The sequence below is a fragment of the Ictalurus punctatus genome, chromosome 1 (genome assembly GCF_001660625.3).
Source record: "Ictalurus punctatus breed USDA103 chromosome 1, Coco_2.0, whole genome shotgun sequence".
Classification (NCBI taxonomy): Eukaryota; Metazoa; Chordata; class Actinopteri; order Siluriformes; family Ictaluridae; genus Ictalurus; species Ictalurus punctatus.
In genome coordinates this window covers 30,878,358-30,894,347 of record NC_030416.2, presented here as the reverse complement: position 1 = coordinate 30,894,347, position 15,990 = coordinate 30,878,358, and the positions used below count along the sequence as shown (strand labels likewise).

The 15,990-nt window shown below is 40.2% G+C and overlaps 1 protein-coding gene across 3 annotated transcripts in view; it reads right to left on the bottom strand.

Annotated features, from left to right (window-relative positions):
* fars2 (phenylalanyl-tRNA synthetase 2, mitochondrial) overlaps positions 1 to 15,990 on the bottom strand; it is a 157,131-nt gene that overhangs the window by 117,967 nt on the left and 23,174 nt on the right. The window contains exon 1 of one of the 3 annotated variants that reach the window (XM_053683850.1): positions 1,663 to 1,731. The exons of the other annotated variants lie outside the window; for them this stretch is intronic. Within the exon in view, the coding sequence (XP_053539825.1) occupies positions 1,663 to 1,716 (54 nt within the window). The 5' untranslated portion in view covers positions 1,717 to 1,731. Of the gene's footprint in view, positions 1 to 1,662; positions 1,732 to 15,990 lie in introns of those variants that run through there. 3 annotated transcript variants of the gene reach the window in all.

The window sequence follows — 15,990 nt, the reverse complement described above, 5'->3', positions numbered from 1 at the left end:
TCTAGAGCATGCATATGGGTGTGGGTTTGTGTCAAAGTCGACAGGTTGTCTAGTTCAACTATCATATGCAGAGAAATTAAAAAAAGGAAACATCAACAGGAAGTGTCCTAGTAAGGTTTTGGGCCACAACAAGCCAACAGAACAGCTTCAAACGTGGACTGGAATCAATTCTACAAGTCGTTGGAAGTGTATTAGAGCAATGCATGTCATTCTTCCAAAAGATTCCCTCAGTTAGTGTTTAGATGACAGTGGCAGAGAACGCTGTCTAACACAGTACGTCCCTCCAAAATCTCCAATAGGTGTTCGATTGGGTTGGTTGATGTGTGGTGATTGTGAAGGTCATAAAATATCATGGATTCAAGCCCCAGCACTGCCAAGCTGCCGCTGTTGGGCCCTTGACCCTCTCTGCTCCAGGGGTGCTGTATCATGGCTGGCCCTGCACTCTGACCCCAACTTCCTGACATGCTGGAGGTATGCGAAGAACAGAATTTCACTGTGCTGTAATGTATATGTGACCAATAAAGACTAGCTTTTTCATCCTCATCAAACCATTCAGGGAGTCATTGTACCTTGTGGATGGGGCAGAGTAAACCTGGAAGAGACCACTCCCATCAGAAGAGAAATGTTTCATCATAGGATAAAAGTGTCCATTCAGTAGAACTGCGTATTGACTTTGTATTACAATAACTCTTCCCTCGAAGAGGACAAGTGGACGCAAATGATGTCAGCAAAATGTCCCCATAGCATAACAACCTGTTAGAACCTATTTACTCCATATGAGTATTGCTGAGCAGATATGACTCGAGTAGTGGTTTATTTTCAGCACAGCACTAACACTGACATAATAGAGTGTGGAGTTTGAGATACAAGCATTTCACCACCATTTTTTTTTTATATACACATTTGCCTTGTTAGTCCACCTTGTTAGTTCGTGTACCTGTAGAAACTCATTTTAACTTGTGGACTGTTTTTTCAAACCAGCAGATATACCCCTAGGAACACTGATAGGGTTACACTTCTACCAACACAATATACACTACCATGCCAGTGTCACTGCTGTGCTGAGAACTGACTCAGAACAAAAATAATATCCAGTCAGTGGTGGTCCTGTAGTGGTCCCCTTTTTTTTTGCTTTGAGAATCCTGAAAGATTCCTTTAATCCGAGGCCAAAATCTGTAGTCTAATCGCTAGTTTGACACGTTCCCCAATAGCCGATTAATGGCCGTTGCGATCAAATTTTTCCTCCGATTAAATTCTGCCAGCATCAGAAGATTTGAGGCACAGTCCTGTAGTGTCGCTTCCCCTACAATGACCATCCAACCAAGAACCGATAGGGGTGCAGAACCTGATGACACATTTAATGCGACAACAACAAACCACCACAAGGAAAATGTCAAAAAGATTCAGGCAGACAGTACAGCAAGAAGAGAAACTTATTGAGTTATGGAGGAAAAGGAGTGTTTATATATATGTTTATGTCCTCGCCAATGCATCATGACAGGGCTAAAAAGGAAGCGGCATGGAGAGAGATAGCTCTGGAAATACAAATTTCAGGTGAGCTACTTCATTCTAAAAACATGACCGTTTGGTTTAACAACTAAAACTGATTGGTTTTTCAAATTATAATAAGTTTTGTATAATTTGAGTATGAATGTGGCTCACCGTAACTGAACGGTTATGGGGATCCTGGTCATTGGTTATGGGGATCCTGGTCATTGGTTATGGGGATCCTGGTCATTGGTTATGGAGGATCCTGGTCATTGTTAATGGATTATCCTGGTCATTGGGTAAGGAGCATCCTGATCATTGGTTATGGAGGCGCCTGGTCATTGGTTATGGAGGATCCTGGTCATTGGGTAAGGAGCATCCTGATCATTGGTTATGGAGGCGCCTGGTCATTGGTTATGGAGGATCCTGGTCATTGGTTATGGAGGCGCCTGGTCATTGATAATGGAGGATCCTGGTCATTGATTATGGAGGATCCTGGTCATTGGTTATGGAGGCGTCTGGTCATTGGTTATGGAGGCGCCTGGTCATTGGTTATGGAGGATCCTGGTCATTGGTTATGGAGGATCCTGGTAGGAGGTATTGTAGGCAGCCAACTGACACACAGACATGTTTTTTGGGAGGTGGGTGGAAGTTTAATGGGAAAAGAAGGCCAGAATATGTTCAGACAGTAAGCAGAGCTCGGACTGAACTCCCAAAACCTGGAGCTGTGAGACACCAACACTTCCTTCTGCATCAACAAGCCATGAAAAACATGAAAATTAACTTTGGTAAGTGGTTTCTGACTTTGTAATATTTATTTATACTAACCAGGAAGGGCTTCTAGGTCTTTCCCTCTAAATACCAGGAGAGAAATGTCTAGATGCACCGCATCACTGAACTGAATCTGCCTTTCCCCCTTTTGGAGTGCATTATTCAAATGCAAATTAAATCTGTTTCACTGGGTAATCAGAGGGGAACATACCACAAAAATGAGTACTGAAATGCAAAGCCAGCTTTGAAGCCAAGTAAATGGGAACATTGCATAGGTTTTTCCTGGTACCACAGGCCTGGTCTGTTTTCTAATTAAAAGTGAATTTGTATGACATCAAGACATCTTTTTGGAACAGGAAAAAGACTTCAGAAAGTAGTTAGTAGTTAGAAAGTATTTGGTGCCGGGACAAAAAAAATCATTAATGTCATTTCTTTCCTAACACTTGGATGCATAGACTAATACACTAACTAGTCGCACCTGTTGGGATGTCAACTAGCCGGAGTAGTAGAAAACAGCAGACAGACAGTAAAAACCGTTTGTCCTTTGTTGGTCTGAAATTTTTTCAGACTAGATAAAGAGGATTCTACAGTTCACTGTAAAGCTAAAGTTGGGCGATATCTTATCGTTTGTGATATACCAGTAGAAATCCTCCCTACAATAAGAATTAGTCTTCCCGCGATAATAACGTTAAATCCTAGCTGATTATGTATTTCTGTGTGCGACGATGTGTGACCCATTCGCAGCTCACGTGTAGAGCAAAAACAAGTACTGCGGAAGGTGGACGTGAAGCTGAGTAGGAGTTTATCGCTGAATGACGAGCTACCTCTACAATCTGGAACTGGTTTCGTTACAGAAAATCAGTATTATTTTTAGATCAGTGTCTGTGTTTCTGAGGTTCTCAAGATCCCCGCTATAACTTGTAGTCGAAAACAGTGGTGCACGGTACTATATTTATATCGTCACTGATATCGTTATCACAATAAACACCAGAAAAAATCGTGATGTAGTTTTATGTAGAGGTTTATACAGGACTCCACAGGTCCACAGCTCTGCTGATGGACATGTGCTTCCATGCTGCGCACTCAGATCCTGAATCAACGATTTGAGCCCCCGGGTCGTCCAGATGAGCACATTTTAAGAACTGGTATCCCCTTAAATACTTCATCTTGATAATCAGATGTATTATTTCGCACACTTTCGCACTAATGGATTTACTTTCACTGTAAACAGTACAGCCTGACAAATCAGTGAAGCTGGAAATGTAATTTGTAGACCGGGGGTGGTTGTTAATTGAAGTGTGGCTTGACATATTCGTTCCTGTTGCTTATCAATATTCATCGGTACTAATAAAATCGTGTTGTCTTTAATGAGTTTGTGTTGAAACTATGGAAAAGTTTGACTACTTCTTTGAATTACTGATCAACTAGTATTTAAGATCCAGTCAATTTTAGTCCACTCTTTCTCTAACTGGGTGTGAAATTCAGCCAGAGTTCCTAGGTGTCTATTTTGCTGTTTCACTTTTTAACCAGATGTTCATAAACCTGTCGAGCTATCTATTGAAACACACTTCCATAAACAGGTGCTGATTTGCCATACAAAATCCGATAACACACTTTTACCACCCTGTGGAAATGATGTCCTTCACATGTTCTGCACACACACACATCTCAGATGGAACGTTACATACACCCAGGTGTACAACCTAGTGTCAATAATGCACTGGAGGATGTGAAGAACTTTTTTCCCAGGAAGCTTATATTACCAGAAGAGTACTTTCGGATTAGCTGCGATCTGATCAAACACACACTCATCCACAAAAATGTTATTTGATTCCCTGCTCTTGAATTGCATGAAGGTAGCTCATCTTATACAGATGTACTAGTCAAACGATTAGGCTTGATCACAAGCGGAGAGAGATGTGAACATGTCAGGAAGCCTTTTAGCACAGCAGTGCTCCTCATATCAATGTCTCTTTTTTCCTCTCAGTCCTCGGATACACGTAGGTTGGAGCAGATCCATCGCCTCAAAGTTAACATGGATCCTAATACTGCTGCTTCTCCAGGGCTGTTACCGCACCGTGGAGCAATTTCTCAGTTACGTACAACACATAAGACAGAAGTCGATATCTAAGCGGCTCAATTACTACAGCTACAGCAAGAAAAACCTGCTTCTTAACCAATCAATTTGGAAAGGAAATGTCAGGCAGCTTTTGCTTAAAGCAGCAATACTGTGTACAAATGTCTTCGTGCCGCAGACTACAATTATCTGCTTTTTTATGGACAGCAGAAACACTGCTTCAGTTACATTCATGTCTGTGATTGTTCCCAGAAGTTAAGAGAGGCGGTCCCGCTGTGCACGGAGCCCTGAAAGGTCAAAGGTGATAGGCCACCTGGCGGAGCTCAGCATGGATATGGCAGAAGCTTCTATTTTTACCTCTGCCATCCCCATGAGCCCTAAGAAGACTTTAAACTAGCAAAGTCAAACTCTAAAGCAGCGAGAGCATACACACACGCAGTATTAGTAGCACGCTGAGGATTTCTCCCTGCAGATCTGAAGATGTGTGGGAGTCGTGACAGAACTGAGGGTCGTCTGAAGCTTCTCTCAATGGTGCTGTGTATTCAAGTGAAACAGCCTAGCGCTGTCCTCCCTCTCTCTCACTCCCCCCATCTCTCTCTCTGTCTGAAATGATGTCATCGCAGCACTGTGATACACTGCAGAACCATCAGAAAATGTACTCACTGATAAGGAAGCCTAAGGATAACATAACAACTTCATCTGAGAGAGGGGTGGTGGTGGTGGTGGTGGGGGGTGTTAGATAGAGAGCTCGATAGATAGATGTGACTTTGATCGTGGCATGGTTGTTGGTACCAAATGGACTGGTTTGAGTACTTCAGAATCTGCTGATCTCCTTATATTTTAACACACATCAGTCTCTAGAGTTTATACAGAATGGTACATACAGCAGAAAACATCCTGTGTGCAGAGGGCCTGCAGGCTGAAACACCTTGCTGATGAGAGAGATTAAAGGAGAATGACCAGACTGGTCTGAACTGACAGGAAGTCTATAGTAACTCGAATAAGGACCCTACAACCGTGGTGAGCAGAAAAGCATCTCAGAAAGCACAACACGTAAAACCTTAAGGATTTTATGCATTGTGCTGCTGCAACATGATTGGTTGATTAGATAACTGCATGAATGAGCAGGTGTTCCTATTAAAGTGGATGGTGAGTGAATAGCAAAAGAGACAGATACCGATAGATAGTTAGATAGATAGATAGATAGATAGATAGATATACATTATGAGAGATAAAGATAGACAGACCCAGAGAGAGTGGGAGAGAGAGAGAGTTCTTAGGAATGCTACAAAGACTCACAATGCGGTGAGTGGAAGATTTTGCAGTAGAGCGTTAACTATAACAGTGAGCAGCAGGATTAATCAATCCTCTCCAGACATACGAGCACAATACGAGAGATTAATATATACATACAAAAGAACTAACGATGGACAGAATTTGTGGGTGAAAAGGGAAAGCGGGAACCGTAAACCCTCCACTGAGGCTCGGAGACCTGCAGCACTGAATCACAGCATGGTGCTGTCACACATCTAGAAAGAAAAACAAGGCCATTTCTGTACATCAGAAAAACTACATTCATTAAAACATGTTCAGCAGGAGTGAACGCTGTTATCAACCCTTACAGTGAAAACCCAAACATGACAGACAATCCACATGACTGACCGATTTGTTCAAAATAATCACATTTTAATGCACTAGGAGATATGAAAAAAGATATGAGAACACAGTTGCTAAGCAATAAAATGCAAATAACCTGTGAAAAAGACATGCTACAATTTCTATCGCTACAGTTTTCCTCCATTCTGTAATTTTTGGGCATGTAGACGGATTGCAGAAGCAACGAAAAGACCAAGGGTCTCATTTATCAAAGTGTGCGTAAAACAAGCAGTAAATTTGTGCATAAGAACTGCCTGCACACACGAATAATGGCCATTGATAAATCCCACACATTCTAAATTGATGTGCTTGTACACAGCTACAATCATATCCATAAAGAACCGCCCTAAAATCACCATATATGGTTACGGAAAAAAAACAACCAAAAAAAAAAAACCCTTCCCTTTAAAAAGCATAGTAGCGTGCTTACGGTGCTGCTTGTTTCAGATGACATGGAACATGCCAGAAGGTCTAAGAAGATGAACTTCACTGGCACTGAAGTAAAGATACGGTTGTATGAAGTAGAGCAAAACAAAAATGGTTTATTTGGCACTTTTACCAGTACTTTGTCAACTTTGGCTCTCTGCTGGTTTTGGAAATGTAATTCATTGCAGTTTGAACCACATGAATGAAGTTAAGTATTCAACTTGTAGTTGGTTGAGAACGCCAGTACCTTCTACAATTTCTCTCTGAAATGTACTTGTACCTAAAGATCCTGGATTTGAGATCAACTAAAACTGTCTGTGATGTCGGTCTATATCTTGTGAGCAGTGAAATCAGTAATCACTCTCTGAATTATGCAGATATGATAGACAGTATGTGATACAGGAGCTCCACATAGTCAGGTTACCTGCTATTACACTTTTCTACCACTAGTGGTCTTGCATACGCTCCTCACACATCAGCAAAACTTGATCGATCCCATACAATGCATAGGAACTTGCATATACATGGTTTACGCTTAAAAATATGTGTACATATGGTTGATAAATGAGGCCCCAGAATGTGACTACCATCTAGCTCTCACCTCTGAACATCAACAATCGCACTCAAGTACATCCAAGATGACCTCTAGGAGATCGATACGATGAAAATGAAAGTGTATATGGATCTGCTGGTGGATCACGTGATGTTACACCATCACCGTTGCTCTCTGCATCAAAAGGTTACCAGACAGTGAGAAAGACGTATTACTTATCAATTATCTAATGAAAAAAAGAAAAAAGATCAAATCATACATTAAATCTTAATGTGTGCTGAAAGTTAGTGTTTTCGTTTTTCTGCATGCTGAGGATTAAAATGAGAAGCTGAATAAAGGACAGGATCAGGAAACATGAAATTGTGCTCATTAGGGCTCATTATGTCACATTACCCTTTTCTGAGTTATTGCATTGAGATCTCTTTTAGTAACATTGTTTTAAATGCCAGTTACAGTCTTACTGAAAGCAGCTCATTAGACGGTGAAGTCTTGCACTGTTCTGATTCGTTAAAAAGTTTTGTAAAGTTTTCTTTGAAATTGTGCAGTGTTACATTTATTTTGTTCCTCCTTTTGGATGTTCAGTCATTTATTTTGTAGGCAGGAAAGAACAGAACGATATTTACTTTAAACTCAATTAAAACCGGGAGATTAAGTACAGGACAGAGAGACAGAGAAAGAAAGAAAATGACAGACAGACATACAGATAGAGAAATACATGGAGACAGACAGATAGAGTTATACATTTGTAGAGAGACAGACAGATTAACAGAGAGAGAGAGAGACAGGCTGGCAGCACGACATACAGACACTGCAGACAGGTAGGTAGACCAGTCGACAGACAGACAGACAGACAGACAGATAGATAGATAGATAGATCTACAGAAAGACAGACAGTGAGAAAAACAAACCGATAGATAGCAAAATAAATAGAGTCAGACAGATATAGACTTAGATAAGACTTAGAAAGAGATAAAGGTAAATAGATAGAGACAAATAGATAGGGGTAGAAAGAGAGGGCTAGAGAGAGAGAGGGGGGGGGGCAGACAGTTGTGTTTGTAGAAATTCAATAAATGTATGAACTCTTTTTTTTTTTTTTTTTTTTTACAATTTTATATTATGATGCATATTGTGCATCTCAGAAATGTCTTTAAATATGATGGTATGTTTTTTCCCCATATGACCTAGTGCTCATGAATGAATATCTACAACTACAAACATTATGTTTACAACAGCGAGCAGTAGATTTGAGGGTAAATGAAGCAAAGCACATTCTTGAATAAAAACAGGGAATGCATATAAACAGTCATGCATGTGTAGGACAAGCAGATCAAGGTGCGGGTGAAAAAAATCAAGATATTAAAAAAGACAAAAGAGCCATGAATGCAGATGGAGAAAACCAGACAAAAAGCAGGGGGAGAGGAAAAAAAAAAGAAATGACAAAGACAGAGGGAAACAAAAGCCAAGACGAGAGTAAAGAGGGAGAATAAAAGAGATGTGGATATGGAGAAATGGATACAGACGGCGTAAATAAATGACTGGGAAAGAAATAGAGGAGAAAGATGAAAAAGGGCTGACGCAAAGATGCAGAAGACAAATGAGCGAGAGAGAGATGAAACCGCATGCATGGACAACAGAGAGTGGGAGATAGATGGAGGAGTTAACACACTGCTTTGTGCGCTCACTTCAATCCACAGCATGTAAGGAAAGCATTGGACAGCAACAGTGAATTTGTGTGTGTGTGTGTGTGTGTGTGTGTGTGTGTGTGTGTGTGTGTGTGTGTGTGTGTGTGTGTGTGTGTGTGTGTGTGAGACTGATGGTGAGAATTAGACTGGCCTTTTCCTGTAGATGTGTTCTCAATGAGCAGAGTTCGTATGAACTCTCTGTGGACTCATAATTCACACAGCTCTCCACTCCAGACGGCCAGCATCACCATGGCACTGGAGCAGAACTTCACACGCACATGCACACACGGCATGCCCACTGGAATGAGTGTCAGTCAATGTCAACCACCTTGGGAATAGCGGGCATGGTGGCAAAGAGTTCGTAATTAATGAAGTGAGCTGCAGAGAGCACGACAAAAGGATTCCCAATTCAGCTCGAGATGCAGCAGCTGACATGATGCAACTCAGCTCTTCATTTCTAGCAGCTAAAGAGAGCTTTCAAATCTTTCACCCAGATATAAAATAAATGAATTCATTGTATTAACAATATGGTGGCAGTGTGGTAATGGTGCCACCTCATAGCTCCAGGGTCCCCAGTTTGATCATGAGCCCAGTTTACTGTCTGTGTGGGTTTCCTCCACATTCTCCGGTTTCTTCCTACCTTCCAGAAGAACATCTAAGGCTCATCTCAATTTTGCCAAAACACACCTTGATGATCCTCAAACCTTTTGGGAGAATGTTCTGTGGATTGATGAGACGAAAGTGGATCTGTTTGGATGACGGAGGTCCTGTTACATCTGGTGTAAACCAAACACAGAATTCCACAAAAAGAACATCATACCTATGGTCAAGCATGGTGGTGGGAGTGTGATGGTGTGGGGATGCTTTGCTGCTTCAGGGCCTGGGCAATGTGCAATAATTGAGGGAAACATGAATTCTGCTCTCTACCAGAAAATCCTAAAGGAGTGTGTCTTGTCTTCAGACCTCAAGCGCAACTGACAATGATCCAAAGCATAGGAGTAAATCCTGACTTGAACCAATAGATATGCTGTGGCAGGACCTTAAACGGACAGTTCAATGGACAGTACAAAAAAACCCTCCAATGTTGCTGAACTAAAGCAGTTATGCAAAGAAGAGTGGGCCAAAATTCCACCACAGTGCTGTGAAAGACAGATCTCCAGTTATCGGAAGTGTTTGATTGCAGTTATTACTACAAAGGTGGTACAACCAAGTTTAAGGGGGCAATTAGTTTTTCACGAGTGATAGGTATTCACTTATATAGCGCTTTTATCCAAAGCGCTTTACACTGTGTCTCATTCACCCATTCACACACTCTCTCACACACACACACACACACACACACACACACACACACACACACCAATGGTAGCAGAGCTGCCATGCACGGCGCTAACTTATCATCAGGAGCAACTCAGGGTTCAGTGTCTTGCCCAAGGACACTTCAGCATGTGGAGTCACGTGGGCCGGGAATCGAACTGCCAACCCTACGAATAGTGGACAACCCACTCTACCAACTGAACCACAGCTCTGCTTCAATAAAAAAAATATATATATATATATATATATACACACACACACACACATACATACATATACACATACACATACACACACACACTGTATTGTGCGTTTACTCAGGTTGCCTTTGTTTGGTGTTGTATTTCATTTCAAAATCTAAAACTCTTTAGTACGAGATATACACTAAAACCGAACAAATCAGGAAATTTTTCACAGCACTTTAAACATGGATATCATTCCATTATTTTCAGTAAGTGCTTTATCCTGGTCAGGGTCTCGGCGGATCCAGAGCCTATCCCGGGAACACTGGTTGTAAGGCGGGAATGCATCCTGGATGGCACTGTATTCATTGTTATTAAGAATAATTATTAAATCTACAGTGAGATTTTTTGTGACACCTGATAGTAAGATTTTGATCACTACATTAAGCAGTTGTATATAAATTACTATTACTATCACAGACCAAAAACACTGAATGTCCCAAAATGACGATTTAAATAAAAAGGAAAATAATTAAATAACTGTTCCACTAAAGAGTGTAATCTTTCTATTTGAGGACCTATTAATTAGCAGCTCGGAGATCCTGATGGGATTTTAAATTGGCATTTTATTAGGCAGGTGCACTTGGAGTGTAAGCCAGTTAGGTCTATATATAAAAGGTGCATACATAGCGCTAATTATCACGTGTAAGGGAAATAGTTACACACACAGCTGATTTTATTAGGTACGCATAATACATACAGGACACTTACCAACTGTAGACCATCTGTTGCTTTGGGCAGTTTATCAGCCCCATTTAACTATATCTATCAATAGAAATGGATGTTCATATGACCACCATTCAGCAGATATGATTTGGGCAGTGGTCCATTCTTAGGACCACTCCTAATGGAAATTTCAAACTGGAAATGTCACTACTGGGGTGAAAAACAGTGCACCAACCAAAAATATACAACCAACAACAATCTTTTGGACAAACACTGATGAGAGGTAGAGGGAAATTAAACACACTGTACATATACTCAAACACTACTGTACCTGATACTCTCATAACAGCACCACACACCACCACCACGTCAATGTCAGTGCTGTGCTGAAAACAAACCACCGCCCAAATATGTTGTCATTGCTGGTGGGGGCGGTGCTACAAATGTGCTATAGACATTTCTCACAATGACAGCGTCATCATCCCTGGTAATGAATAGCAGAGTTCTGGGTACTGAAATGCATGAGTGACGGCGAATCCAAACAGTCCATTCATGGTAAGCATTAGATTAAGGTAAGCCGTTAATTTGAACATTTAAATTAACAGTTACAATTTTTTTCACAATTGGCTAGCTAGTTTAAATCGATCACCTGGTATAGTTGCTAATCAACACCAGTACCAATAGCCTAGCTAGCTAGCGCTGACAAAAACACATTTCACCAGACAAAAGACGTTTGATCAGTCAATAAGAGTCTCTAGAATATACACAGAATGGTGCGAAAAACAAACAAACAAAAAACACATTGAGTGAGCTACAGTTCTGTGGGTGGAAATGCCTTGTTGATAAGACAGGTCAGAGGAAAATGACCAGATTGGTTTGAGCTGCCAGGAAGGATATAGAAACTCAAATAATCACCCTTTACAACCATGCAGAAAATGTAGCATCTCATCATGCACAAAAGATTGACCTTGAGGTGAGCAGAAGACCGCATTGGGTTCCACTCCTGTCAGCCAAGAACAGGAATCTGAGGCTATCGTGGGCACAGCCTCACCCAAGCTGAAGATTAGAAAGAAAGAAAAAAAATCACCTGGTCTATTTCTAGTCTTCAACTGTCCAGTTTACATGAGTCTCTGCCCATGATAGCCTCAGATTCTTGTTCTTGGCTGACAGGACTGGAACCTGATGTGGTCTTCTGCTGTTATAGCCCATCCACCTCAAGGTTTGATGTGCTGTGTGTTCTGAGATGCCTTACTGCACACCACGGTTGCAAAGAGTGATTATTTGAGTTACTATAGACTTCCTGTAAGCTCAAACCAGTCTGGTTATCAACAAAGTGTTTCAGACTGAAGACCCTCCCCTTACAGGATCTACAGTGTAATCTCTAGAGATTGTTGTGTGGGAAAATCCTAGATCAGCAATTTACAAAACACTCAAACTAGCCCATCTGGTACCAACAATCATTCTGATGTTTGATGTGAACATACAGCTCTTGACCTGTATCTGCATGATTTTATGCATTGTGCTTCTGCCACATGATCGATTAGATAACTGCATGAATGTATAAGCGTACCTAATAAAGTGGATGGTAAGTGTATGCAATGTGGTAGACTATTCCTAAGTCAAGTGGAATTATAAAGCATCGATCATGATGCTTTATCAAAATACCATGCGGAATATATTCATATTGCCTTGAAAATCCTGTCATTATTCTAAGTCTCACTCGTAAAATTTGTGCATGCGTTTTGTTTTATGTTTTTTTTTTTGTTTCTGGTTGCCAGATGGCAACACTCCTTGGTGACCTAACTATGATGTATAATATTCATTACCAATAAGTACACTGCGATGCATCCTTACATAACTCACACCTAACATTAATTTCCCTACTGATAATTGCATTAATGTGACAACGATTTAAAAACGTTGCCGAAACATATTCATAAACATTTGCTTCGGTCCGGGTCACAAATCCACACAAATGGTCAGACGACTTAATAATGATCGAGGTACAGAATGAAGGCCTCCTGCGTCTTCCTATTTAAAACGGTGAGTACTTCTTTCATTTTGCCTTCATATCAAATTGGGAGAAGAGACATGCAGGGGAGGATAGAGGTTAAACACTGCATTATGAGAAAATTATCTCGTCATTATGAGTATACGATATAACTGATATAAGATTATTAAGCTTATTTCAAGACGTTTCTAATTTCAACCTTGAAATTCTCTTGCTCTATTGTTTCTTTCGAGAAATAATTTATTAAAATAAGAAAAAAATGCTAAAAAAATAAGAACATTTTAATATTGAAATTAGATCAAAATGTCTAGAAATAGTCTTAATAATCTTATTTGTTTTGAAATATTAGACAAATCTATAACCATTTAAGATTTTCACTTGTAAAATTGCATTTTTATTTTTATTATTATTTTTTTTTGCATTAAAGTTTTGTGCTAGTGATTATATGCTTGTGATTTAAGTACTTGATAAAGGCAACTTTACTCTAAACTCTTTGCTTGCACTGGCTAATGTGTAGGCTGGGTCAAATAAATAATATTGTAATGTTAAAAAACAAAACAAAAAAAAAACCAACAAGAAACAAATAGCTATGCAGTGCTGAAGAAAAAAAAAAAGGCTAATTTAAAGATAAAAATATATATAACAGTGTCTACAAGACAAAGGAAGGTCAAAAGGACTAGTACATGACTAAAGAAAAGAAAGAAAAACACTGTATTGATCATGCACATTGCCGTACCAATGAGTCTGTTTAAGTGAAACGAAGGAACTTTTCTATAATACAACATACAACTGATGGGGCTGGGCGCGAGGGTGGCGGGGGGGCAAGGAAAAGCTATAACCAGCTTGACATCAGAACAATAGTAAATAAGTGTGACAGCACGGACAGGGACGGTGTGCACTGATGCACAGTGAGCTCAAGACAGGAGCCGTGAGTTTGCCTTTAAACACTCGTTCACACCATCAAAGCAGCATAGTGTGCAGGAACATGCTGGAGCATGAAAAACACTGTTCCACTGCTTCCCTCTCTCCGTTTCTCTCCTGTGGACTGCTCTCTCAATGCTATTTTCATAGGGCCGGTTTGGCATACAGAGCGTGTGCTCAGGGATGGCTGTACAATGTGTGTGTGTGTGTTTGTGACCCTGTGCTCTGGCAGGACCCAGAGCTCCAGTGGGTATGGATTAGGAAGTGGTGCTGGGAATAAACTACACTCGTGTAGCTGTATAGATGGACCTTTATAAATATACCAGATTAGTGTTATGATTTACGCATATGTAGACAACTGCTTTATTGTAAGGGGGAGGGAGGAGGGTGGCTTTTACAGTGCAATGGGTCTAACAGCATGAACTACACAATGGAGTCCATCATTATAGCATTAAATCCGCCATCTCTTAACGACTGCACTCAAAGCCATACCATAAACACAGATTGTCACATTATTTATACCCAAATGCATATGCAAATGAGAGCATGCTGCTGTTTTATTGCTAATGAGCACTATATTCTCACCTCACATGCAAATTTCCAGCAAATACTAGCCAACTGTGTAGCGTAGGCTGTAATATAGTCATAAAATTACAACTAAAACCTACTTAAAAAACAGCTAAGAGGTATAGCTACAAATATGTAGATTTAAACAATAGCACAGTGATACCTAATGACAGTTTCATGCTACACAATATGCGTCACTTCATTTAGGTTTGCTAACAGAGCACCTGTTTTTTTTCCACATTTAAAAAGCCTATACATTTTTATTCAACATCTATGAATGAAATTATATAATCTTGGACATTATGCAAAGTTAGACAGTGTTACAGAAGTACTGATAATAACTAGAGATACTAATAGTAGTATTAATATAGTATTATGAGATAATTTATCTTCATAATGCTATCTTATCATCATACTGAAGAGCCCTTATTGATAGCTAGCCAGCCAGATAACTATACAGATAGTTACATAGCTTAATTGCTAATATGCTAGATATATAAAGGTCTATCTATATAGCTATCTAGCTATAAGGCCGGTAGATAGATAGATAGATAGACAGACAGACAGCTAGTTTAACAAATAGCTACTTAGCAAGGTTGATAGCTAATTTAAGAGATAGCTAGGTAGATAGCAAGTTATACAGCTAGTTATCTAGATTGGTAGCTAGTGTGAGATAGATAGATAAACAAATTAGCTAATTAAAGGTCTAGTTAGATATTGAATATAAAAGCATATTTATATAAAAAATAGTAACCAAGTGAAGTAACCAACTGAACACAAAACTCAAAAAAGGTCATTATTATGACTTAAAATACTGCTGGCATTCACATAATGAAGCATTCTAGGCATCATGGCTTGAATATCAGGCATCTCTTAAAGTCTCTGGAAGATCTGCGCTACTCGGATGCACCTTGTGGCAATAAAATATTTCTGAATATCTCGGTCAGATTTGCTTAGCCACAATATAGTCATGACTGCATACAATTTATTGCTATATGTAGCGATGCCCTCATGGTGAACCCATGGAAAACCTGCCCACACCATCACACTTCTCACTCACAAGCTGCTATAGTCATGACATATTAAAAAGAAAAAACCTCTAAATCACCTCTCTTAGCTCTGAATGCTCATGAATATCACAGCTGCTCCTGACCTCCTCTCGACCGAGCCACTACAGCGGCCGAGCTTTACGCCTGCAGATAAATCCCAGTACTGTAATGCACCACACATGACCCAACCTTTAACTCTCTGAAGACAAGAGGCTGAAATGTGTAATATTCAGAAACATATGCTGAGTCATGTCTAGGAGCGGTGAAAGCTCCACACAGTCCATTAGGAACTGCTGAAGATGTCCTAGAAGGCGACAAGTGCGTAATAATCATTAACCTTCCTGGCTAAAGCCTACATGCTGTTCCTCATACTTAGCTGAGGGACTTTGACAGACTCTGGCTGTTCTCTGTATTGTATGAAGGTCAAATGGCATGAGAGACAGGGCAAGGACACCACAGGGCACCTGGAACACACACCTATTTTAATAAACTTTAGTGACTACATCATTATTCTCTCATGGCCTGACTGGGATCATATGCATGATCGTGTATGAATTACGCAGC